This window comes from Triticum aestivum, chromosome 2D (genome assembly GCF_018294505.1).
Source record: "Triticum aestivum cultivar Chinese Spring chromosome 2D, IWGSC CS RefSeq v2.1, whole genome shotgun sequence".
Lineage (NCBI taxonomy): Eukaryota > Viridiplantae > Streptophyta > Magnoliopsida > Poales > Poaceae > Triticum > Triticum aestivum.
In genome coordinates, this window is record NC_057799.1 from 579,999,964 (window position 1) to 580,027,702 (window position 27,739).

Sequence of the window (27,739 nt, forward strand, 5' to 3'; positions counted from 1 at the left end):
CCTGGTAGTCCCGTATTGACCCACAAGTATAGGGGATCAATTGTAGCTATTTTCGATAAGTAAGAGTGTTGAACCCAATGAGGAGCAGAAGGAAATGACAAGTGATTTTCAGCAAGCTAATGTCTGCAAGCGCAGAAATTGTAAGTAACACAGGAATTTGATAGCAAGATAATTTATAACGAGCAAGTAATGATAGTAGTAATAAAGGTGCAGCAAGGTAGCCCAATCCTTTTGAGGCAAAGGACAGGCCAAAACGGTCTCTTATAATAAGCAAAGCGTTCTTGAGGGTACACGGGAATTTCATCTAGTCACTTTCACCATGTTGATTCAATTTGTGTTCGCTACTTTGATAATTTGATGTGGGTGGACCGGTGCTTAGGTGTTGTTCTTACTTGAACAAACCTCCTACTTATGATTAACCCTCTCGCAAGCATCCGCAACTACGAGAAAAATATTAAGAATAAATTCTAACCATAGCATTAAACTTTTGGATCCAATCGGTCCCTTACGGAATAGCGCATAAACTAGGGTTTAAGCTTCTGTCACTCTCACAACCTATCATCTAATAACTACTCCATAATGCATTCCCCTAGGCCCAAATATGGTGAAGTGTCATGTAGTCGACGTTCACATGACACCACAAAGGGAATCACAACATACATACTATCAAAATATCAAACACATATCAAGTTGACATGATTACTTGCAACATGATTTCTTCCGTGACCTCAAGAACAAAAGTAACTACTCACAAATGATAATCATGCTCAAGATCACATGGGTATTAAATAGCATATTCGATCTGAACATATAATCTTCCACCAAATAAACCATATAATAATCAACTACAAGATGTAATTAACACTACTAGTCACCCACAAGCACCAATCCATAGTTCCGGTAACAAGATTGAACACAAGAGATAAACTAGGGTTTGAGATGAGTTGGTGTTGTTGAAGATGTTGACGGAGATTGCCCTCCCCAAGATGAGAGAGTTGTTGGTGATGATGATGACGATGATTTCCCCCTCCGGGAGGGAAGTTCCCCCGGCGGAATCGCTTCGCCGGAGGGCAAAAGTGCTCCTGCCCAAGTTCCGCTTCGAGACGGCGGTGCTCCCTCCCGAAAGTCCTCTCCTTGTTTTTTTCTAGGTCTAAATGACCTATATACCAGAAGATGGGCACCGGAGGTGGGCCTGGTGAGCACAACCCACCAGGGCGCGCCTGGGCTGCCTGGCGCGCCCAGGTGGGTTGTGTCCACCTGGTGGGCCCCTCTGGTAGTTTGCTCCAATATTCTTCAAATATTCCATCAAAATTCTCCGTGAAGTTTCAGCTTGTTTGGAGTTCTGCGGAATAGGTAGGCTGACGTAGCTTTTTTAGGTCCAGATTTCCAGCTGCCAGAATTCTTCCACTTTGTGTGTACCTTGCATATTATCAGAGAAAAGGCATTAGAATTACTCCAAAAAGCATTATTATTGATAAAAACATCATAATTAACAGTAGGAAAATATGATGCAAAATGGACGTATCATCTCGCTGGCAAAACGGGATGAAGAATGTGCAAATCTGGGGGACATAATAGGGGATTTGTTTCATCATAGGGGTGATCCAGAGAGCACAAGTCTAAGCCTATTGTTCTAAATAAATATATCTTGCAACGTTCATTAAATTTTGGATCATGTCAACGAGCATTCGCCTCAGCTATGGTACCAAATCTGCTATCATTTCTGAGAAGTTTCATTCCAGTCCCCGACTTCTTCTTGTATGACTTATTCTTACTTAAATTCAATAATATTAATCTAATATGCCCATTGGTGTTATCGGGACTACGGTAAATGCTGGGTAGCCAAGTGCGGAGAGGGTAACTGCTGAAAGCATATAAGTAGTAAGCCCACCCCAAGATCTCTAGAAAAAGTGAGACAAAGTGAAACGAGAAAGTTTTCTTTATATAAGAATTACATCTACATACACCATATCTAAATAGAATGGAAATCCAAAAGAAAGGGAGTTGGGATTCGATTGGATGAATCTTTAAAGAACATGCAGCACAGAGGAAACAAAGGCTAAACTAAGCGCTTTTGTTTGAACAAAAAAGATTCTTGTTTCACTGAGGAAATGAGAGAAGTTCTGGATAAATTGACAATGCTGAAGGCCTCGCATATTTTTTTACAGTAGCAAGATCAGAATAACTTACTCCATTAAGTTTGTTTTTTATTTGATTCTAAATTCCAAACCCCAAGTTTTTCTATTAAGAGCCATTCTAATTGTATTTTTTTCTAGAATGGATTTCTTATGTGGAATACTTATGTACTCGCTCAGAATGATTCTTCTCTGGAGTAATCAATTGAAAGTAGATGAACTTAATTGGTTGGGAAAGTAAGACTTGAGGATGGAAGGGAGGAAGGAACCAATAAGCCACCGTCAGTGTACCAGTCATTGGGACAGGTGCCGTGTGTTCGGTCTACCTGCCTTTAGTACGACCCAGATGCAAAGATGTTGACTATTCTTAAAGGTTAGGCCAAATGATTCTAAGCTTGAGGACCCATTCTATCCGGGCCAAAATGCTGGAGTTTCAGAATTCACTCTACTTCTTACTGACTTTCACCGAATATATCCTATGTTCTTAACACATCGACGTCGGCGGCTAAGCTTTCGTTCTAATGGTAAACCGGGGATCTAATAGTCCACTTCAACCTATCACTTGACCTCGATATAGGTTGCTTTTTGATGACTAGTTAATAGAATAGACGGTATCTATTTTTTTACCTCCTCTACCTAGATCTCCTAAGGAGGGAGAGAAGACGGTTCTCCGGGAAGGAAGACATCTCTCACTCGTACATATATGGATGGGTTTTCTACCTCAGAAAGGGATGAAACTGAGCAGCAGAGATTGCTAAAATAGCAAAGGGGATCCAGATTATTTCAGAACTCCAACTGAATGATGCTATACTCGAATATGATTCTACTGTAGCTCGATAAGGACCTGTGAAAATGCTGATATCTCGAATCCCTATGTTATTAAAATGGGGTAGCTTTACTGAAGTACTGCAAGAAAAGTATGGAAAAAAGCATAGGAAGAGATGAAACACTATCATCTCCACTTGACCCTTCTAGCATAATCACTTACACCCTACTTGCCTACAATGTTATGTATCGAGAAAGGACACTTTTTTTAGTTCATTGTCTCCCAGAAGCGCGTGATAAATGCCACCGAAGCCTAAGACCGCGGAGGGCAAAGATAGGTTTGCAAACCAGATTAGGATCCACCCCAGCGTCAAGAAATTGGTTAATTGGTAAAGATACATGAATTTGGTGCCCCATCCAAGAAAGAGACCCAAGTCCTAATAATCCCACTAAGTGGTGATTCAACATGGATTCTACATCTTGGAACCAGGCTAATTTGGGAGCGGCTTTGTGATGGAATCATCCGGGCAGAAACGGGGAAGAACCTCTTCTGTCGTAGAGGCCATTGTGTTTTTTCAACTTTCGTAATAGATCTGCAATGAATTCTTTATTTCTTTATGTGCAAAAAAAATCCGCTCTTGTTGTATTAGGAATTGAAAGTAAGTCAACTCCTTCCTCTTAGAGCAACTTGTCGCAGGTGCCTCAAAGTCTTGAAGAAATTGCTGTAAATCTTCAATTGAACTTATGTGGAGGTTTCCTCGACCTAGTCGCGTAAGAGCCCCCTTCTCTTTCTAGTTAGTTGAAAGAAAAGCATTGGTGTTCTATGTTGTTGAAAGCTAGATCAACATGAGGTGTGTGATGCATAGCTAAAAAAAGCCAGTGCAATTACCACCATATTAAATATTTAATAAATTGATCATGTGTCATCATGAAAAAAATATGGAAAACACTTGCTCCCCCAAAAATATTACTATTATGTTGTCCACGCATTTGCACGGGGCTATGGTAGTTAAAGCTAAGAGTAATGTTAACAATAAGACCAGCGTAAAAATTAGCATCTGTTAATTATAAAAGAAGAGTGCAATGCTCTACCAACCTCATGCAAGAGGTGATTTATAAAGAAATTAAAATCTTGTCCCTGAACCATGGCTTCCTCTTGATGGGTAATTTTTGCCCGAGACTCTTATGCAACTACAGCATGGGGCAACTTGCCATCACTACAAAAAAATACACTTCCATGATGATACGTGTTTGTCACAGTAGGTCGCGTTTTTTGTCATGCATGTACATCCATGACAAATTTATGACAGAATCAAGATAGTCATACCTGTGCTGTCGTAGAAGTGTTCCATGACATTACCAAAATTATCATCACGGAAGTGTCCGCTTCCATGACGATAAATCGCGCGTCACAGAAGTGCTTTCGTCAAGGGTGACCGACACGTGGCATCCACCGTAACGGAACGCCGTTAAGCTATCGGGTCGGGTTTGGGATCCGATAACCCGTTAACAGCCCCGACCAATGGGGATTTTCCACGTGTAAAATCATCATTGGCTGGAGGAGACACGTGTCAGGTCCGCGTAGGCACAGGTGTCACTCATCCAATGGGCGAGACGCGCCTATGATATGTTGATACGTGGACCAGCCCATCAAGTTTAAATGGGCCGGCCCAACTGAAGGCCCACAAGATTTTGCGGACCATAATGGGCCGGCCCAGCTAAAGGCCCATGAGATTTTGCGGACCATAATGGGCTGGCCCAGCTAAAGGCCCACAAGATTTTGCGGGCCATAATGGGCCGGCCCAGGTAAAGGCCCACAAGATTTTTGTGTGCCATAATGGGCCGGCCCAGGTAAAGGCCCACAAGATTCTTCCGGATCATAATGGGCCGGCCCAGCTAAAGGCCCACGAGATTTTGCCGACATTAATGGGTCGGCCCAGCTGTAGGCCCACAAGATTTTGAGGACCCTAGTAGGCCGGCCCATTAACTGGCTACCATGTTTTGGGCCAAATGCCAGCCCATATTTGATCCGGTCCATTAATGGCCTGCCACGCTCCGGGCCTAATAGTGGCCCATATGAGATCCGGCCCGTTAAAAGCCTACCACGTTCTGGGCCAAATTACGGCCCAGATCAGGTCCGGCCCTTTAAGAGGCTTTGGGCTCAATTATGGCCCATATCAGATTCGGCCCGTCAACTGGACACTATGCTTTTGGGCCCACTTGCTAAAGGCCCACTTAGTAATTCGGCCTGATATTAGTTTTGGCCTGTTAAGGGCCCGTTTAACACTTATATCTTCCTCACTCTGAAAGATAAACAAGTAGACAGATGACAGGTTTTGCACATAAAAGTATCAGTGCTGACAATTCATCACATTTCTTACTGACGAATAAAGTGACACAGTTTAAAATTGCATTAACACAATATGGTATTGTTCAGGTCAAGACATGGCGGGAAATGACATTGTGAAGGAGTTGGCAGCTTCACGACACCACTGGATTACAGATCAAGAACTCATAAGTATCAATGGTTAGTGTGCTGTCAATTTATACCATTTCAGATTGGCAAATAAAGAGACGGTTTAAATAATAGTAGAATGATATGACATTGTTCATAGTTAAGACATTGCAGAATATGACATTGTGATGTAGTGGGTAGGTTCACCACACCATTGGATTACGGATGAAGAACAGAAGCATACATGCAGTGCAAAAGAAGATCACTTGCTCTGTATAGTTTAATTTACATGGTATGAAGAAGGAACTTGGTTGTATAACTGAAAACTTAAATTGAGAAAGGACAAACTTTTGTTTATGAACTACATAATAAACTTTAAACAAGCAATTTGATGCAAACACCAAAAATAAACAGCTGTTGCAGTCATGCCTAACCAAATATATACAACAAAGTTTGAAGGCTTGAGATGGAGAAACTTACATTATTGGTGAAGACAGGCTCTATAAAGGCCTTGTCCATGCTGATAGGGGGGCAATTCAAAAAGTTTACCACAGAATCTTCTTCAAAAGCATTGCCTTTATTCTATATTTTGTTAAGAGTAAATATAGATGTGATAATATACGAAAAAATGGAGAATATTTAAGATAAGATGAAGAGTGATGCTACATAACCAAGTAGCTATAAATGTAAGTACAGCGATACAGGCAAAAGGTACAGCCAAGAGCAATGCACAGCTAAACTTCTTCAGTACCAACCTTATGGTAAGAGTAAATATAGATCTGATGTGTAGAAAATGGAGGGCAAAGGAAAATAAGCTGCAGAGTGATGGTACATGAACAACTACCTGTCATTATAAGTACACTGATAAAGGACAGCATGTACTTACAAGAACAATGCAGAGCTAAAAAACATTGGCATTGGATATATTCTACACTAATGTAACCATTCATACAGATCAGATAATTTGGAGCGAACAATTGATAAGCAAGCTATCATGCATACTGCTGTCACATAATGAACCAGGTATGTATGCAAGTACAGTGATACAGGACAACAGGTACTAACAAGAGCAAAGCAGCGGGCAGCATATTTGCGATATCCTGTTGTTCTTGTCAAACCGGAATTCTTCTTCGAGCAGATTTCCTGCAAAAAAGATCCGTAAGGTACATGCGGAAAAGTAGAAGTTCAAATTGTCATGTGATTTCATAGATAGTACCTCATCCTGGGAACGAGACCAGTGCCTAACAATGTTTTTCCATTCAATGTCTTCTAAATTTAGCACATGAGACTTCACCGGAAATTCGTTTATAGACTTGCCATCAAAGTGTGATTTCCTCAGGTAACACCGATATTGCTGCAATGCTTCCTTGAAAAGCACAAGCAAGCTTTGCTCGTCATGACTATCCAGATTGACCCTCGCCTAGTTACAACAATGTAATGTAAATTATTGATGTGTTCAATCAACAGAAAATAGGAAAATAATAACCATGAATAATAGCACTTACACGTAAGTTGGACAGGAAGATGTGAAAATGGTGTTTGTCTTCACAATAATCTTCCCATGATGGGAATATATGCACGTAGTCCCTAACAACATTGAAAGCATTGTCTTTTAAACCGGGAATAAATGGAATGGGGTTCCAATCTGCAGGAATTGGCCGTCTCTGCAGTTGGGATAGGTCTTCGGCCGGTGGACTTGCTGTACTTTTTTCTGGAGTGGGATTTTTCTGTGGTACAGCTGGTGCTATGGCAAATGAAATAGGTATACCTTTTGCTGGAGTGCAGGTCCTGTGTGGTGGGCTAGTGGTGTGGCCAGTGAAGTATGGGTACAATCTGCTGGAGTCGGTCCTACATTTTGTGTCACTGGTTGTACAGCCAATATAAGTGGGGTGCTGTCTGATTTCTCCGGCACCACCATGTTTTTCAAGGACTTTGCTGGTGCTCCTTCAGGTTCGGCAATCACCCTCTTCCTTTTTGATGTCTGATGCACAGGAACAGCATTTGAGTGGAAAAACATGGTATGATGACAGATGGAATATGTATTGATAATGGATGGGCATGGCATCTCGACATATATGATGAGTAAACTAAGCAGATGGCGGTGCAACAAAGTAGAAGAAATGCAAGACAACATATGCTAGATACCCGCAATCAATAAAACATTGCCAAATTAGAACAGGCACCTTGATGGGTGAACAGGACAGGCCATCTGCCTTTGACTCCTCGAGGTTAGAATAGTCATTAGGATCATATTTTGAACAAGAATCAACAGGTGGGGAGCGTATGAGTTTCATTGCATCCAGAATGGCACTCAATGCCTTGGTGCCAATTATGTAAGTCATTGTAGTGTTTAGCTTCAAGAGTGGACTGCTGCTAGTGCGACACAAAGCAGCTACACAGATCATAGTGTAGATATAACGGGAAAACCTTAAGCATCAGAGTAAAATCAGCAAAGTGGAACTAGCTGGAATATATGTGCTAGTATTGCCGGTACGGCTAGAAAGGCTTCGGATACCAGCTCTCTTCAAGTGAAGGTGCGGTACTGTTAATATCAGTGTAACTCTAAAAGGCGACATAGCTCCCCGCATTTCCTTGCTATTCTTATAGGATTCAAGTGGGCAGGCCACTACAAATCCTATTCCTATGCTTACAAGATCCTACGAATCAAAGAGGCTCAAAGCGTCCATCACAACCGACCGTATAGACCTCTACACTACAAATGTGCCTGCTCATCTTCAGTACAAGGAACATACTGTACTACTATCATACTCCCTCTGTTCCAAAATATAAGTCTTGGTAGAGATTTCCACTATGGATCACATACAGATGTATCTAGATACATTTTAGAGTGTAGATTCGCTCATTTTGCTCCATATGTAGTCCATGGTGGAATCTATACAAAGACTTGTATTTGGGAACGGAGAGAGTACATATTAAAGAAGAACGGAAGAGGAACATGGTAAAGAAGAGCAAGCAGATTTTGGATAATAAAATGTTGGTTGCGCAGTGCCCACACATGATGAACCAGAGCGCATTAAGAATGCAACTCCCAGCTGTCTCGCGACCATTTCAGGCGGTTGGACGAAGATCCTACGTCTCCTAACCCTTCTTCTTCCTCGTCTCTGATTCTTCCCATACAGAACACCGCACGGGCCGCCGGCCGGACCACCGGCCCCCATCGCCTGTGTTCCTCCGCCACCCCTGCCCCAACCCCCACCCGCGTTGAGTTTTCTTCGTTCGGCGAGGCCCCACAACCACCCGAGCCCCTTCGATCGCACCGGCGAACTCCGGCAAGCTCTGAAAAATCGACTGACCCAATTTTGAAATTTAGTCTACTGTGATTTAACTAGTGTGGAATATAAAAGGGGAAAACCATAAGCATTGGGAGTATAGTGTTGAGCGTGCCATGGCGGATCTGAAGGTGCAAACCGGACAAAGGCGACTTCGCAACAAAGACAAGAAATCAGAGTAAAGAAGTGGCGATCTATTTTCTTGCTGCGATAAATAAGTTGAGCAGATACGAAAGAGTACCGCCTATGGTGCGGCGCCGTGTACGCATCTGCTGAGAATTTGACGGTGCTGCGGTAGCGATGGCTGTCGGCAGTGTGGAAGCAGATCTAGGAGGGTAGACGGTGGCGGCGGGGCGCGGTGGACGAGGCGGTCGTAGGAGCGGCGCCGGCAAGGTGGACGACGGCGGGGATGAAGCGAGAGGACGGGATGCAAGGATCCCGGTCCGAAGCCGTGGATGAGAGAGGTCGATCTCTTGTAATGGACGGCAGCGTCGGGGTATCAGCTCCGGCATGGTGGAGGAGGACGGCGGTGGATGGGGTGGCGGACGGCGGCAGACGGAGGAGGGTGGGGTGGAGAGGGTGTTTTGGCGCCCAGTGCGAATGGGGAAAAGGGAGGTAGAGAGGAAGGGGGAACCATGTATTCAGGGCGCGCTTGTCTCAAATGCGAGGAAACTTACAAACTTAGCCCCCGTTTCAAATTTCTACTACATCACAGCAACATTAGTCGGTTGGGGATAGGACGGTAATCTCGCATACACCGAATATTTGCCGACGAGAGTTTGTTTTTGGCGCCCACCGTGTATGAATATGAATCGGGGAGGGAGTCGATTTCGGCCGAGGACACACTGTGTTTTGGCGCCCACCGTGTATGAATCCGGGTGAGAGGCGGTTACGTCACATTTGGGTGAAATTACAAACCTACCCCTATCAAAACCTATAGAAATCCAGCAGATAGGCTTTGCGTGGCAAGGATAGGCAGTAGTGATTTCCATCTCGCAGATTTTGGTTTCGAGCGGTTACTGCGACTTTCCACGCTTCGTTCAAATTTTGCAGAGTGCACGTTTACCGTGCCAACTCAATTTGAATCCCGTTTGTATTCTATTTTTTTCGGGCGGGATCCATTTTCAATTGGAATTACATTCTATATACATCATTTTTTATATATACTTTCAAAAGCACAACAAAGAATTCTGCTCCTCTATATGTATAATATGATTTACAAATACAACGATCTCGAAATCTTAAGGTTGAATTCGAAATTTTTTAACCAAATTATGTTCTACTAAAATGTATGGATCAGTAATATCTACATATTAAATAACATAGATGTGCGTGAATTCATATGAGTATGCATGTTTGATAGATCAATTTTGGTTCGAGTATGGATTACATGTATCATCATCTCGAATTCAAATATTTGAATCCCTTTTTTGTTCACTCCTTTCACGCCCATCTTTCTCGCATGCATGCTCCTTCAGGTAGCTATCACTCTCTTTTCTCCAGCTCACCCGCACGCTCACTTCATGTTTCTCATATCCTTGCAAACATGGTCTCTCGACGTCTCCCTTGAGAAGTGTCACACTCTCCCTATCATTATACATTACACGGTTTTCATTATCTCTCACGTCTCTACTGTTCTCTGGTATCACTCGGTACCTAAGCTTTCTTTTTCACCGCCACACACACAGTCTCCACTCGTCTTTCACTTTGTCTTTCTCTCTATGGGATTCTCTCACACACCCTATATGTCTCTACATATGACTCATACCACTAAAATTACTCTCTCTCTCTCCTGTAGACACAACATTTGTTGTGGTCTCCTCTTCGTCTCCATCCCAGACTGACATTATTCATTTGTTTACCGATCAGACAACCCCGACTACCGTCTCCTCTCTCTCTCTCACAGACACGCACACACAACTCCTGCTTCCACTCCCCTTCCCGACTACCGTCTCTCTCTCACACACACAAAACTCTCGCTTTCGCACCCCGACTCGTATTTCTCTCACAAACAGTTATCGACTAGCTAGCCTCTAGATAGGTTTATACACCCGCACACTCATGCTTCCACCATCGCATACATGTATCTCTCCCACTCCTTGTATCTATGTAGATTTTTCTTCCCTTCTTGAGACACGCCCTCTCGATCGTGCACACACACACTATCGCCTCATTTTAAGCTCATACCTATCGCACACACACTCCTTGTGTCTTTGTCACACATGCACTCCGTCCTCCTCCACTCTCCTTCTCTCTCACACACACATGGGCTTTTTGCAACAACTAGCAACATGCCCATGCGTTGCACGGAACATCAAGATGCATTTGTATGAGTAGTTTATCTTGTGGGGGAAAACGATGAACGAGGCAAGGCCTTATTTGCAAATGTGGAGAGGGGTGTGGGTATCTTTTTGCAAAATTGCCATAGTTTCCTTCCTATCCATCAGATATAGATCGGACGGCCTATATTGCAGGATGGCAGGCACACGATCATCACCGACAATGCTTTTCATAAGAGTAGGGATAAAAAATAGAGTTGGTGATGATGGTGGGCCTGCCATCCTGCAATGTAGGTCGTCCGATTTATATCTGACGGATAGGAAGGAAAATATGGCAATTTACCCGCACTCTTCACCACATTTGCAGATAAGGCCTTCCCTCGTTCATCCTTTTCTCCCACAAGATATTGATGTTCCGTGCAACGCACGGGCATCTTGCTAGTAAGAGTAGAAATTAGACATATACAACTTCTCGAATCTCGGAACCAACAACATTCCTCCCTTATCTCATCAAAACAGCCAAAGGAATATATTTTGAGTGAAACATAACATATTTTTAGTGATATACGTATTTCAAAAATAGAATTTTTTCTATCAAATCGGTGAATATGTATTAATCTACTTTGATCGTGTGGCAACGCATTGGCACATTGCTAGTAGTTATTATAATTTTTTGGACACCAGACAAACGGTGGAGTACATATACGAAGAGAAGAGGCGCACGCACGCAGTCGGCCTCTCGATGTCTCGCACACATGAGTGTTACGTAAAGGCGACGTTAACAAATAAACCCTAAAACCCTAGGTGCACGATACATTCGCGGGTACCGGGTACGTGGTGGAGCACCTTTGTAGGAATAGTCAGCTCGCGTGATAATTTGATCCGTAGGAGTTGATGGTCGGGACCACAGGTGAACGACTTGGAGCGCGGTGGCTCGCCAGTTGCCACAGATCGAGTAGCCACGTTTAAAATATCAATTTTTTGGCGGGGTTAAGAGTTCCGATTTTCAATGGCGCGTTATAAGTAGTAAGTAGTTTTTAGAACGATTGGTATGGAGCGAAAATGGAATTCATAGTACTACGTACCTCCTTGGCGTATGGTTGTATGGTTTTTTTTGCCATGGAGGTTGTATGGGTTTATGTTGCGAGATGTTGAACCTGGTAGTTCTAGGCAAATACTATGGTTTAGATTTAGATGCTGGTTTTCAGTAATGAAAATCGGAAGGGGAAACCCTTCTTTGATTAAAAAAACTACTACCTCCATTCTGGTTTACTAGTCCGCATCGTACTTTGGGTCAAAGTTTGTCGACGAATTTTACTTGTAAAATGTGAATGGAAAACGAGATTTTGTTATACCCAAACAAAAAAGGACTGGAGGGAGTGATTGCTCTGACACGGACGCGACCTCTCATAGCGCAGGCATTGAACCGGCGCGTCGGCCAAGAGGGCCGCACTCGCTGCAGGCCCGGCTGAGCACGCCTCCTCGCCGCGTGCAACCAGCTTAAGACTGCCCCGCCTGCCTTCATTGAATCCGCGCGTGTGCCGGCAACACGTCCTTCCGTGAGCCGGCAGGCATTTTAGAACACAAAAATGACTAAAATATAATTAATTTACGCATGGTCTTGACTTGTTGTGCTCACACTGGTAGCAGGAACTAGTAGAGGATTTTCTTTATTTATAACTCTCCTCACATTTTTTTGGCTTTGAAGTGAATCATGGTTGTGGACATTATGTATGAATGTGCAGATATCTGTGAACATGAGTTTGATGTGGAAGTTGAACTTGGAATGTCGGGCTTGCGCGTGAACTATACCATGTCCAATGCTTCGTCTGTTATTGTTTGGAAAGTAATTGCTGTTATTACATGACCCGGAAAAAAACATTTTGTGCCACATCAGTAGATGCACGGACATCACAACAGGCATGCTGACTGGATAAACATTTGAACCTAGCTATTATGAAGGAAATTTTGTATTGACAACAGTTTTAGATAGCAGGAGACGCCTAGCCTGCTCTGCCTCTGCTAGCTTATTTCTGGCTTCTTCCATCTCTTCTTTGGCTTGGGTGAAGAGAGCATCTGATTGCTCTTTTCGCTTCTTCAGGAACTCAGCTACATTCTCAAGGGCTGCTGCACGCTTTCTTTCAGCCTTTACTAATGCCACGAGGACACGAACAGCTGACGACTCCACCTGGCTTGTGTGTAATCCAGCATCATCTGGGAATTTGCACCTTGTGTCTAATCCAACATCATTAGGGAAACATGATCTCGAGGTTGACCATACTTCCCTCCTCGCAGGAACTGCATCCTGACATGAAGTTACTTCTTTTTTAGATCAATACTCAAAGGAACCTAGATCCATTTAGTAGAAGCCAGATAAACAGAACTCGGAGAAGTGAATTCAAAAGGAAAAATAAAATAAAAACAGACTACAAGGTGAGAACACCCACTTCCTACATCAAGCTAAAACCAAAAGCATTAGGACGATTAAGACTCTTCTTATTACACATCGAAGAACACCACGCTTCAGGGAAACAGAAACTACAACATATACACATCGAAGAACACGAGGCTACACGAAAGTAATTGAAAGGATGTTACTTACCAAAGCTCGTTTTACAGGTTCGGTGCAGCTCCTCTTTAACTTGCCACGCTCCTTGAAGATGTCCCGAATATCCCGTGTTTGGTCTTCATTGCTCCTCTGCATGTTCGCACTCGTGGTTTTAAAATCTCAACATGGAAAGAAAAATATACTACTAGTAATACTCGCGCATCTTGTGGGCAACATTAAAGCACTCGTCGGCCATGTTAGAGCATCTCCAACAGAATCGCAACGCGCGGCGCTTTAAAAAGCGTTTACAGTGCTGAGATCGAGAAGTAGATACTAGAGAGTAGAGGATAGTTCTCAGCATAGATAGATAAAAAAAAGATAATTCAACTACTCCTCGTCGTCCGACTCCTCCTCGGTGATGTCCTCCTCCGACGTCTGACTGTAGGCGTGAAGATACCGATCGTCGTCGGATTTCCAAGGCGACGCTGCTCCTAGCCTCATGTTGAATTGAGCGTCCGCTTTTCGCCTACGCTTGTCCTCGCGATAGGCGGCTCGCTCCGCCCTCCTCTTATCCCTCTCCGCCCTCCTTTGCGCGTAGAACTCGCGCTCTTTGATGATGTCCTGCGGGAAGTGTTGGCGCCACAGCGCCATGGCTTCCTTGTCCATCTCGGCGATGCCGAGACGGTGCTCCCGCCTCCGGTTGTCGCGACGATCCTCGTCGGTGCTAAGCCGCGGCAAAGGCGCGAGCTCCTGCGCCCGCTCCCGCGTCGGCACGTTGGGGAAGTTCAATGTTCTATGAGGCCACCGGAGGCGCCACACTGCCCCGTCGTATGCGCGGGCGGCCTCGTTGGTGGTGTCGAAATTGCCGAGGCTGAGGCGCATCCCGCGGAACCGGATCTCGGCGGAGAAGCGGCCGGAGGGGAGCGCGGACGCCGCGGTATCCCCAAATTTCCCGGTGACTCAGTGGCATGGTGGCGCGGCGGCGGCGAGGCGAAAAAGAGCGGGGAGAGAGCAGTGGCGAGGCACAGAGCGGGGAGAGAGCGGTGGCAAGGCACAGAGCGATGGGAGGGCGTTGGATTTTATAAAGCGCGCCGGACGCCACGCGCCAAAACTAGCGCACGCCCGGCCGCTTTTTTCTGCACGCGCGCGATCCTTTTCCGACGTCTCTGCTATCTCTACTCTCTTCTCTACTGTTATAGTTATTTTATATTTTATATTTAATATTTATGTCTACTTCCTTTACTGTCTACTTTTTTTTCTCTATACTTTTTTTCTTGCAATATAGGTCGTCCGATTTATATCTGATAGATAGGAAGGAAACAAATGGGAATTTTGCAAAAAGATACCCATACCCCTCTCTAGATTTGCAAATAAGGCCTTCCCTCGTTCATCCTTTTCTCCCACAAGATAAACTACTCATACAAATGCATCTTGATGTGTGCAACGCATGGGCATCTTGCTAGTTCTAAAAACCTTTCCATCATTTGCCACACTACTGGTTGCAGATGAAAAACCTACCCAAGCACAGCGCGATACAGGAGCGACACACAATTACAAGGTGATATTCTGTTGGACAATGGAGGCTATAGCCAATTACTTTTAGGGGAACAGTAGCACCCAGGAAATTTGAAGGGTAGGTATGAACAAAATTGGAACTGCACATGTACTGCTAAGTGATTCAATACACACATTACCAATCGAGGTGGAGAACAATGGTCGCGGCGGCCTCTGTGAGTCATGGTCGGCAACGGGAGTCAGTTCATTGTCCACGACGGTGGTACTTCTGCGCTTGGCGTCTGCTTTCGGGAAGCAGATCCGAGACCGTGGAAGACGATGCCGGGGAAGAGGCTCCATGTACGACGACGACGGTGGACCGGCTCCAGTGCGACGTACGAGGTCATCGATGAGGTAGATGCGCTGCGGTGGACGAGTGCGCCGATGTAAAGGGGAGGAGCACGAAGGCTGCGGTGCCGTGGAGAAGTCTATTTTGCGGTGGGGATAGAAAATGGGGAGTATTCAGGTGTACTACTCTGGGTGCCGGGCTGGGGTTGGCTAGGTAGGGTGAACCTGAAGTTACGAAAACAGCCCCCTACCAAGCGTCATCCGCAGGCCTGTTCCGAAGGCTATCATGGTAACTTCCCACTGCTCGAATCAGGGTCGCGGGAGATTTTCCCGCCGACCTCAAAATTTTGTGACACTGGACTCCCCGTGTGGCGTGTTGAGTGATTCGGCTAAGAAACTAGCGAGTAGTAGTAGTAAACTCTGCATATTAGGTTTGACCAAAATCAAACTTCCTAAAGTTTGACCAAGTTTATAGAAAAATGTAAACATTCACCATAACAAATATGTATGATGTGAAAGTACATTCAATAATGAATCTAATGGTATTTATTTGTTATTGTATATGTTAATATTTTTTGTTATAAGCTTTCTGAGAGTTTACAAAACTTGACTTTGACCAATGCTAATACGCGGACTTAAATAAAAATGGAGGGAGTACACATTTGTTTTCTTAGTTTGTAGTGAACTAATCATTTGTTGAAATTGTGAAATAAATATATTAGGCTATTGACTTCGAATGTAATGGCCTATACAATTCAATAGTTACAATCATTGTCGAATCCCAAGATGTATACAAGGTCTATAGTACTTCACAACATGCTCAAACTCACATACACACACACACACAAAGTAAACTAGAAGACCGTTCTCTCATGTATACACAATGTATCGGCATCTGTCTATATCTCTCTCATGCATGATCATTTGCACATTCACACCTCTCTATGTCTGTATCACACGCACACCGTCTCCACATTGCCCTTCCGCCACAACACACATATGGACACATACACACGTTCTCTCTCAGTCACACACACAAAATCAGTATTAAAAAAAACTAGGGCGCACCTAAAACGTCCAAATCCAAATAAACACGAACTGGAGCTAAATTCAAATATATGGAAATATTGCAGCGTCAAGAACTTCCACAGGAAAAAAAGTTGAGTAATATTCGAGGATTGTTTTCACACACACAAAAAGGTTCGGTGGATGTCCTTCGAGTGCGACACGGTGACGCACCGTTCGATCGACCGCGCGGCCGCGGTTCACGCGCTTGCACAGGATTCCGTATCGTGGTTGTGGTACTAACTAATTAAAGCGCTGCCTAAGTCTAATGTTTATGTGTACTAGTACGGTTTTCTTTTAAGTTTGACCAACCTTATATATAAAACTAAAGTAAGCTCCCACACGCGCACTCATCAATATGCCGCCGCCGCCGTTGCGCATGACTGTGCCCGCCTACTCCGGCCAACAATTTCTCGCCCATCACCGCCGTGTCGCCGCCATCCCTGTGCCATGAAGCCGAAGGCTCGCCCGCTCACGTCGTCTGCAGTCCCTCCTCGCGATGCCGCCGCGCTGCCAAGCACGCAAGCAGCTGGAGGAGCCGCGTCTATGCACGCAGCGTACGAAGAGGAGGACGAGCGCGTGCTCCAGCACGCCGGCGAGGAGGAACTAGCGTGTCATTGTCGCCTCCGCCCGCGCGGAGGAGCCACGCATGGTGGCTGTCGCAGCGGAAGCCGGTCGCGCGCGCGTCGAGCCCGCAAACCGGGTGCGGACGCGGAATCTACCTTCGAGACCTTGAATGCCATGTGGATCCTGCAATCTAAAGGAGCAATTTGGGTTAGTCGACTCATGTGAGCCGTTTGATGCAACATGGATGGCTAGAAGGGCTTCTTCCACCTCTTCTGCCGTCTTCTTCCTTCGCTCCGTCGAACTTCTTTCACAAATCGACTGACCCAAATTATACTACAAGTACGAACGTATTAAGTACAGTAGGAACACGAAGATACGAGCAGTAGTACCAACTGCAAGAAGAACAGTAGTAAGACATAGTACTAGTACTACTGTACGTACTAAAGAGTTCAAATAACGAGAAAGAACATAAACATAGTTCTGCTGGGGCCTCAGCACAACACACCCTTGAAAATAAACTAAGCAACTAGTCCGCTTGACACTGCAGTAGAACCAGCATGAGCGACGGCACTGCCACCTACTCGGAGTCCGAGTCCACGTCCTCGACTTCGTCCTCGTCCCTCTTCCTCTTCCTCTTCGCCGATGCTTCTTTGCTTGAACCGAAAACTGGGCTCTGCTTCTTCATCCAACCCTTGTAGATATTTAAACAAAGGTAGGCATCCATTGCTGCGTACAGGATGTGATCTTCATCTAATGTCTTCGACTCCCATGCATGATGAAACTCGTGATGAGGTTTCTTCAGTTTAGCGTACGAAGGATCAATCATGGCTGTTGCCAGGGTCAGCATTGAAGGTTGAGAGGAGGACACTAGGCTTGCCTTCTGGAGATCGAAGGGCTGGCCTACAACAAGACCTATCCGACGCAGGACATTCCTGTCGTTCTTAAAGCCTACAGTAACGAATTTCACTCTTTTGTCCTTGAGGAAGTTCTTAAAATCCTGGCACTCAACGTCGGCATGGCATATGTGGTAGACCAAGCAAACGTTATGTACGCAAACCTGGATCACGGCGGGCTTCTTCCTCTCTTCGTCCTTTAGTTCCTTCTCTCGTCCCAGGACTGTGGTGTACTCAACATCTAGCCCAGCGACCCACTCATCCGTTGAACTGTTGAACATGCGTAGGAAGCGAGCAAGCCATGCTTTCACCGTCTCGGATCCACGTGTGTAGATGACGATGAACTGATCGCCGGTGATGGCTCTAACCTGGTACTCAGCGGCGACCATGGAGATTTGGGAGGCCATGGATTTTGGAGGAGGGTTAGGAGAAGTTGAACTGTTGTACCCCGCAAAAAAATTGGGAGCGAACTAATGTGAAAGGACGGGACGACTGGGAGCGAACTGTTGTAAGGTAGAAGACGGGGACGAGTAGGGCGTGCGAACGGCGTGGGGTTGCTGGCTTGCCCGGTGGATAAACGGCTGCAAGCCCCCAAAGAGTTCTCGAGAACTATGCGGGACCCACTAGATGTCATGTCTACTAGACCCATATCGTAGGCCTGACGGTATAGCTTATGCCTATTCGCACGCCATGCCGGCGCGTGGATGTAACTTCACTTAATTCCGTCAAACGTCGCGCCTCCCACGACCTTCGCCTCCCTCGCACAGTCGCGCCCTTTGAGACTTCGACCGGCTATAAATGAGCATTTTTTTGCCTTTTTTTTAGACAAGCAATTTTTTTTGCCTACTCCGCATGCATGATACTCCCTCTGGTCCTTTTTACTCCTGTCAATCGTTTGCAAAGTGTTTGACCAAATTTATACTTTTTTAACACCACCTTTTATTAATTAACCAGCCACACCAGTACACTCATTCGATACAATATTCACCACACAGGGTGGAATGTTATTTACAAGAATGCCATCTAATCTATTGTCAAAGCTATAGTTAGTGATTAAGTGTGCCACCTTATTGGCCGAACGGCTAATCTTTGACAATTGAAGATTGTTGATCAACTTCGAGATGCTCAACGCTTTCATCTTCAGGTCACGCATAGCAGACCTGTCATAGTCCCCCGATGCAAGAGACGCTACCACAAAAGCGCAATCAGTCTCCAAAATTACAGGATTATGAAGAGAAATACCTATGTAGAGACCGGCAATGCAAGCCCTAAGCTCCGCTTCCTCCACGCTTTGACAGGCATCAATGAAATCCCAGGACCAAATTTATACTAAAAATATCAATATCTACAATACTGATTATAATGAGTATAAGAGAGAGATGATTATAGTAACATAGGTAGATACCGTAACATAATAAATGTGATGCTACTATGTGTCATGCATGGCGATAAATGAGACCACCTATGATACTAATCTATGATACTATGCACTATAAAGGTAGTAACATAGACTAGTAACATATGCATGTTACTAGTCTAATTTACTCCCCACTATGACCAGCCTTAGAGTACCACTACCTCCCTTCTAGTTTAAAGGGCTCAATTCAAAAATTTCACCTACTCTTAGCAAGATAGTAGAGGCGGTGGAATAATTTTTGAAGTCTGCAAAAGTACTCAACTAGTGCTATCATTCTTCACAAAAAAATGTGTTTACCAATGCATGCATGAACACTAGTTACTCTAACCCCCCTCTCTTCTTTAATTCTTTGCCACATCAACATGTTTGCTATTCCCGTGTGCATGATACCAGCTAAGATACCACCTATGGCCAGCCTTAATCATCGCATGCAATAATTTAGTGCACCTTGAAATATGAACATGTGTGGGGCGTGTATGTTTTTAATGACTTGAGACTATACCTAGCCCGGCATGCAAGATGACTTATTATGCACCGTTCCCCATACCTGCAGGAAGCCCGTTCGTCTCCAAATCTTTTCCTCTCCATGTGTGGAAACAGTATGCCTTCCAAACTCTCCTTCTCCCTCCGGCGGTCCCACCACTCCACCCCGTGTGAAAAAATCTGCATGCATGACTCTCCTCCCCCCACGCTCGTCCAATCCGTTGTGACCAGCAATATTTCCACCCCTTTGCTCCCCCGTAATTTACTCCAACAAATATGCCCACGTAGCTATTACTTAACTGCAGGTGCATTGGGTCACTGACATATGGGCCCAACAGGGGTCTGGCCCACGTGTCAGTGACGCAACTGGACCTGCAGTTAAGTCAGTGCAGCTCAGTCCATATCTTACGTAGGTGTGCCATTGCTCGCTATAAATACTGCGCCTCCCACGACATCGCTATCTCCTCCCCCTCACGTTCACGTTCATCGCTATCTCCTCCCCCTCCCTCTCACGTCAACCACCATGGCATCGCCCCTCCGAAGCCCTAGGAGCCCCTCGCTGCACCGCGCGGACGGTCACGCATCGTCGTTCCGTTCCTCGCCGCCACTAGTCGAGGAGGACGCGTCGGTCTTCCACTCCTCGCCGCTATGCGACGCATCGCCGTTCCGTTCCTCGCCGCCACTAGTCGAGGAGGACGCATCGGCGTTCCGCTCCTCGCCGCGGCGCGACGCGTCGCCATTCCGTTCCTCGCCGCCACTAGTCGAGGAGGACGCGTCGGTGTTCCGCTCCTCGCCGCGACGCGTCGAGGTGGACGCGTCGGCGTTCCCAATCTCGCCAGCACGCGCGCCGGAGGACGCGTCGGCTCCCCGCTACGAGGAGAACGCCGCGCCGCCCGCCGAGCCCCCCAGCCTTGAGGAGCTTTGGAAAGAAATGGATGTCGCCTTGTGGGAGGCTTTGCCTCCAGCAGAGCGTGCCAAAATAGAGGCGGAGAAGAAGGCCGAGGAAGAGAAGCGCACCGCGGAACAAGCTGCCTGGGAGGCCTATGTCGCGTCCGAGAGAGTCAGGCAATTGGCTCTTTGGCAGAAGGCTCGTGCGAGGGCCGTGAGGGTGGCGGAGGACGCCCGTGCCGACGCCCTGAGTGCAGTCGGGCCCAAGCACCTCATCTACGCTTGGCGGTACGTGGACCGGGTGCACGCTTCCAGCGAGGAGGAGTACCTGTTGGCACCGGATCACCACACCGGTGAGATCGCGCTCGCCCGCCGGCAAGCCGCCAATCAGCACCTCGCGAGTTGCGAGGCTGAGGAAGAGGCGTTGTGTCGGCGCGCTGGGAAACGGTCGCGCACCAGGGCACTCGTGGCGCGCCGCAAGCGCTCCTGCGAGTGCTATGGCTTTTAGGAGGAGTATAATTTTTGTTTCGTAAGGCGATCTCATTAGTTTTGGGACGCAAATGATAAATCCCGAACGTTCAGGAATTTTTAGCGTCCTTAATTAAGTATGTAAAAGGGAAAGTTTGGAAACCTTGTGTATTCGTACGCATTTTGCAAGTACGTGCATATAGCACAAACTTTACTATATACTATCGCACTACACGTCTCTCTCGATATATGCTTGCAGACTGTGCTACTCCCTTCGTCCAGGTCAATAAGTCATCTTTGGTTGTGCACCGTGACCAAGAAGGCGGGAAGACTTATACACCTAGACGGAGGGACTACTACTATTACTTATGTACGTGCAAATGCACGTTTTAACATTACGATGCGGTTTTTGTAAAAGTAGAAAAACAGCACTAGTCAACCTTGTGAAACGATTCAATGCAAACCAAATGCAAAAATGCTCGTTTGATTGTTTACTTTTAGCTTCCTTCTCTGTGGTTATTTCTCTGTCGTACTTTGTACGGAGTATCTCACTGGTTGGAAAGGCATGCAAATTCCCAAACCACTTCCTACACCCTGTATCGAATTTTTTGCCTAACAAGTTGTGCCGTGCAATTGGAATTCCAACTTGAGTACTACTACTAGTAGGAGTACCAGGGGCCAGTTCTTTTAGGCTTCTAGATTAGTAATCCCATAAGAGCAAGTACAATAGAGCTGAGTCAGTGGGCTATAAGAAATAAACTAGTATATTTCTGCTTAGTTGGAGGAAAGAGAAGAGGAGAGAGAAGGTAAGCGGGCTCTTCGTGAAGAGCCAGCTCTAGCACGTGCTCCTAGGCACTTTGTGAGAATGAGAAGTGGGCCACATAATAAAAAGGTAGTACACTCTTTTGATCTATTATTGTACATGTTGGCTATAAGATGGGCTGTAGATGACATGGCACTGGCTTATAGCCAGCAGCTGGCTATACTATTAACCATGCTCTAACTACTACCTCTGTCCTGGTTTATTGGTCCCCATTGTAATCTGTGTCAAATTTTGGTCATAAATTTAACTAATGAAATGTTAGTGCATGTCACATGCACTACTCCTCCGTCTAGGTGAGTAAGTCATCTTAGGCTGTGCACCGTGACCAAGGAGGAGGAGAAAACGAGAAACGTTAATGTTTATTTGCTAATTAATAGTATTGCATGCAATGAACTAACCACTGCATGTCATGTTTGATATCCCAAGTCATTAAAAGCATGCACACTCTTTATCTCTTATTGGTTGATATGTCAAGAAACAAGAAACGAGGTAGAAGTTAATGCACCGCGCCTAAGTGTTTTGGGATTATTTGGTTTTCGTAAGATGACTTACACACCTAGATGGAGGGATTACAATGGTGAGGAATAAACCAGTTAAATCTTTGGTCAAAATTTAGCACAAATTACAATGGTGAGGAATAAACCAGGACGGAGTAGTAGTTTAGAAGCCCAAATAAATGAGTGAGGCGCCTTATTGTTACTCTCCATTGTGACTAGTCTTGTGGGAAAAGCTGGGGAAGCCGCCAAAAGAACTAGCCCTAGGAGTAGTAGCTAGGGATCGAGTGTGCGAGATGAACCGGAGAAAGTAAATGCAGAGAGATGAAATGCAAAAAAGACGGAGGGATGTGATGGTTGCTTGTCCGTTTATTTTACCAGGCCACTTATTACTGGGAGTGGTTGGGTTTTGTGATATGACGGCTTTACTGCCGCGCCACGAGCGGGGTGAGAGGTGAGACTCCCGTGCAGTGCCGCCCTCTACACTTGTACTACATCGGTCGTGGTTTATTAGTCCCCCATTGAATTTGACTGAAGATTTAACAGACAAAATGTTAGTGCATGTCAACAAAAACTATATCGTTGGATTCGTATTTGAACATAGTTTTGAATGATATAATTTTAGGTGACATGCATCAGCATTTATCGTACTATATATAATGTTAGTTCAATTTTTGGTCGTACTAATCTATAGTAGTAAGGTGCCCGTGCGTTGCACCGAAGAGTGAAATGCATTGATCGGGGAGTTGTTTATTTTGACAAAGGATGTGGGGGTCATCTCATGTGTAACGGGTATCGATAGGTTTCTTCGGATATTATTTCATCTCTAGAGCTCACAAACATCCGGGTGAAATAGATAAAAAGGTATCTTTTGCAAACAAAAGCGTTCAACTGTTCAACCTGCATCCAAAACTTGTGAAGAAATAACACTTATTGTGCTTTGCAAGAAATGATCTTTAAGAATTAGTTTTTGAGTATCGATTGTTATACATGTTGGCTACAAATGACATGGCACTTTCTTATAGTCAACAGTTGGCTATACTATTAAGTAATATTAATCATGCCCTTATACACCTAGACGGAGGGATTAAATCAGGATGACTTGCAAGCGGGCAGAGGAGATGTAAGAAATGGTTCATCGTAAGTCTTTCACCAGTACTGTAGTAAAAATTCATACATGGAAGATTCTAGACTAAACCATAAACGGATACACTTTTATTCATGCGCGATACTCCAATAGAGCAAGATCCTGCATGGAAGTCTCCACATGCTTAGACAACGGATTACATTGAGCGAAGACTAATGATCAACATTTAACTTGATAATGCGTACTTCCAGGTGAACCTCCTTGGAGTCCCCGTGCACCGCGTCGGCGGGTAAAGGAGGCCATGGGTTCTCCAAGTCCACATTGGCGGGATAGTCCCAGCTCCCCAGAGTCCAAGTCCGTTCGATGAGGCCGGTGTCGCCGCCCACGCGACCCGGAGGGGTAGTAACACTGACCACGCACCCGTACATCGGCCTCGTGTCAGTGTCAGCGTCAGCGGCGTCGCCCCTGACACACATTACTGAGACGGGGCGACGGCCTGAGCGGGCCTCGCCCATGCCCACGATCAAGAGGAAGACGTTGTTGTCCTCCTCCGAGACTAGCAGGCGGCGGTGATCCTCCAGCGACTCCGGCATGGTGAACGGGTAGCACGTCTCGTACTTGATGTTCTCCGCCAAGGGCCAGCAGTGACCGCTGCACGCATCCGTGAGGCGATGCACCATGTCCGCCGGCGAGCCACAAAATGGCATCGGGCACTCATAGCAGTTGACGAAGGGCTCCTTGGAGGCATCGACCAGGCCGTCCATGAAATGGGTGTGGCTGTAGGGGACGTTGCGCCAGTTGAATATATGAGCAAGTTACTACGAGATTTAATCCGAATAAGCACAAAATAAATCATGACGGCTATAACAGAGATGAAACTAATCATGTGGACTAGCATAGTAGTAGGATACAGAGTAGAAACATGAATTCTACCACGATTTCGAACAGGAAGGACAGAAACACATACGGTGCAACGGGAGCAGCACCATTGGCGTTGAGGTTGTCACCCATGTCGTTGAGGAAGAGGTTGCCGAGGTCGGGGAAGAAGTCGTCGTCGGTGAAGTCGTCGCTGCTAGCAGTCGCGAGAGTCCGCTCTCCAAATTTCAACAGCGCCCGCCGAATGGAGCGCAGGAGGGAGTGGCTGTAGGGGACGTTGCGGCCGCCGAATGGAGCGCAGGAGTAGCCCACGAAGCAGTAGATGGTGCTCCTCCCTAGTCTCTATTCTTATCTCTATCTCTACTACTCTTCTTTGTTTTTTATAATATACTAGTTGTAGTTGTCAAATCGAATAGTACTGCGCCGTCCACTGCACGCCCGGCTGAACACGCCTCCTCGCCTCCATCAAACCCCTCCGTTAAACCCGCATGCAAACCGAGAAACCTACTCTGGCCCGCGGGAGGAAATTTTCCGGTTGCAGTTGGAGAATAATAGAGTCACGTCCAATCCATTTGAGTTAATTGCGTGTATGATTCTCCCTCTATAAAAAGTTAATTGCATCCTTAATCTTGTATTCTAAGTACTCTGTGGGTTCCACTGTCAGTACAGTGTACATGACTTGCAGGCTGGCTACAGATTCGTACAGAAAGTTAAAAAGAAATAAAGCCATCCTTAATCCTGTATTCTAAGTACTCTGTGGGTTCCACTGCTAGTACAGTAGCAAAAGAAGTAGTATATATTAAAAAAATATAAAAAGATAAAGTTTAGGACAGAATTCGAACTCAGGTCATCAGGCTGCGAGCATCCGGCCCAGACCAGTACACTAGGTGTTGGTTGCGGAGAATGCAAGAGATAAACCTTTATAACTATGAGCCCGTCCGTTGCAACAGATCCAAAGTAGAATAATACATATTCACAAATTTGAAAGAGAACATTTTACTTTTGATATACATATCACTAAAAAAATCTTATGTTTCACTCCAAATATATTCTTTGGGCTGTTTTGATGAAGTAAGGGAGGAATGTGGTTGGTTTCAAGATACTAAGGGGTTTTGTGTAAACTAGAGCAGAGAAGTGGGAATTGTTGCAAAAGTCCACAACTTACATCACAGCCGTTAGATGCAGATCTAATGGTCAGAAATGGCGGATGGTAGACACACCATCATCACCAACTGAGTCTTTTATAGGAGTAGGAGTAGAGAAAAAACCAAGTTGGTGATGATGGTGCGCCTGCCATCTTATAATATAGATTGTCTGATCTATATCTGACGGACAGAAAGCAAACTATGACAAATTTACAAAAGATACCCGCTCCTCTCTCCACATTTATAGATAAGGCCTTGCCTCGTTCATCCTTATCTCCCACAACCTCATTGCTGAGCAATTACAAAAGGAAGTCTCTGGAACAATCTGGCATGGTGGCCGCTGCCGGCGCCGTCCATCCCCATGCCTCCGCCCAGTCCGACCACCAGTCACCACCACGCCCCACTCCTCCTCACCTCTATCATCTTTCTCGACATATCATTTTTTCGATGAAATGGTCGACATACTATTTTCCGATAAAATTCTCAAGATATCATTAGTTTTTACACATGGGATTACTCCTGCCCACGATCAAGAGGAAGACACTGTCGTCCTCCTCCGAGACTAGTAGGCGGCGGTGATCCTCCAGCGACTCCGGCATGGTGCACGGGTAGCACGTCTCGTACTTGATGTTCTCCGCCAAGGGCCAGCACTGACCGCTGCACGCATCCGTGAGGTGATGCACCATGTCCGCCGGCGAGCCACAAAACGGCATCGGGCACTCATAGCAGTGGACGAAGGGCTCCTTGGAGGCATCGACCAGGCCGTCCATGAAACGGGAGTGGCTGTAGGGGATGTTGCGCCAGTTGAATATATGAGCAAGTTACTACGAGATTTAATCCGAATAAGCACAAAATAAATCATGACGGCTATAACAGAGATGAAACTAATCATGTGGACTAGCATAGTAGTAGGATACAGAGTAGAAACATGAATTCTACCACGATTTCGAACAGGAAGGACAGAAACACATACGGTGCAACGGGAGCAGCACCGTTGGCGTTGAGGTTGTCGCCCATGTCCAAACACCACGTAGACACGGTCTTTGAGCACGGTTCGTAGTCGTTCCACGCTCGGGCATTGAAGTTTGTAACTATTTTAGATTAGAATATACTACTCCTCCGGTGCTAGTAGTAGAGCAGAGTCCTACTCTAGTACTCTACTCAAGCAAGTTAGGGCATAGCACTGTAGGGAGTACCAGTACTGTGATCACTCAAGCAAGTTGTCTGGCATCGACATGACCCTACGCTGCTGGTATGTGTCTCGTAAGTCAAGCGGCGTGCTGTAGTCACCATCACCTGTCCACTTCCCGCAGCACATATTCGCTTCTCCATCTTTGTCCGCACATAATCTCGTCCAATCTTCCATCCCCGCTAACAATGGCAGAACTGAGCAGCGTCCGCCTAAAGAGTGGCTGGAATTCGCTCCCCACAGAGGTAATCAAGCTCATTGTTTCACGTGTGGACAATCTCAGTACCATGCCGCTCACCGCGTGCTCGTCGGGGCTGTACCGTTTACTCAAAGCCCTCAGGCCGGAGCTTTTTAAGCCAGCTCCTTGCTTGCTGATGCCGCCTGATCTTCAGAAACGGCGTGTCACGCAGCATAACGATCGTAGGGTGGCGAGCATCAACCCCCTTGACTGCGATCCGATCCCCGTCAGCCTCAACTACATTAACGGTAATGTACTGGGTCGGCATGAACATGTCTTGGATGGTACTCGTCGACGGTCGCGGCAACTTGATGCTCGTGGAGGTCTACACCCGGCGATTGATTCCCCTTCCTTCGATTAACACTGCACTGCTTTGGCACCGCGGCCCAGAATACTCGGAATCTTACAGTAGCCAACATGATACCAAGTTTGATTTGCTCAAGGTTGTAATCTGCCAAGTGCCCACAAGATCTGCGAATTATAAAGACTTCAGGCTAATTGCGTTCTTCAACCACGGTCTCGCCTATCTGATAGGTCACTGCGGTAAGTGGATAAATCTGCACATCCATCGCAGGATCATACATCCTCCATGGTTCTCTGATGCCATTGAACACAAGGGCTTCATTTACGCTGTCGACTCCTTCTATGGCTGGACGTATTGCTGGCCTACTCCAGTCATCGCTACAAACGGCTGTTACAGCAGTATGTTCTTTTCCTATGATATCATGATGGCTTGCTTATATTACTGTCAACATTTGCTGAAAAAATATTCATGCTCATAACATGCTGTTC

The 27,739-nt window shown here is 45.8% G+C and overlaps 1 protein-coding gene across 1 annotated transcript in view; it reads right to left on the reverse strand.

Moving 5' to 3' along the window:
- Nucleotides 1-116: 116 nt before the first annotated feature.
- The window catches only part of LOC123055968 (BTB/POZ and MATH domain-containing protein 2), a 50,732-nt gene continuing 23,109 nt past the window's right edge, over nt 117-27,739 (reverse strand). The window contains exon 4 of the mRNA XM_044479758.1: nt 117-123. Within this exon, the coding sequence (XP_044335693.1) occupies nt 117-123 (7 nt within the window). The remainder of the gene's footprint in view (nt 124-27,739) is intronic.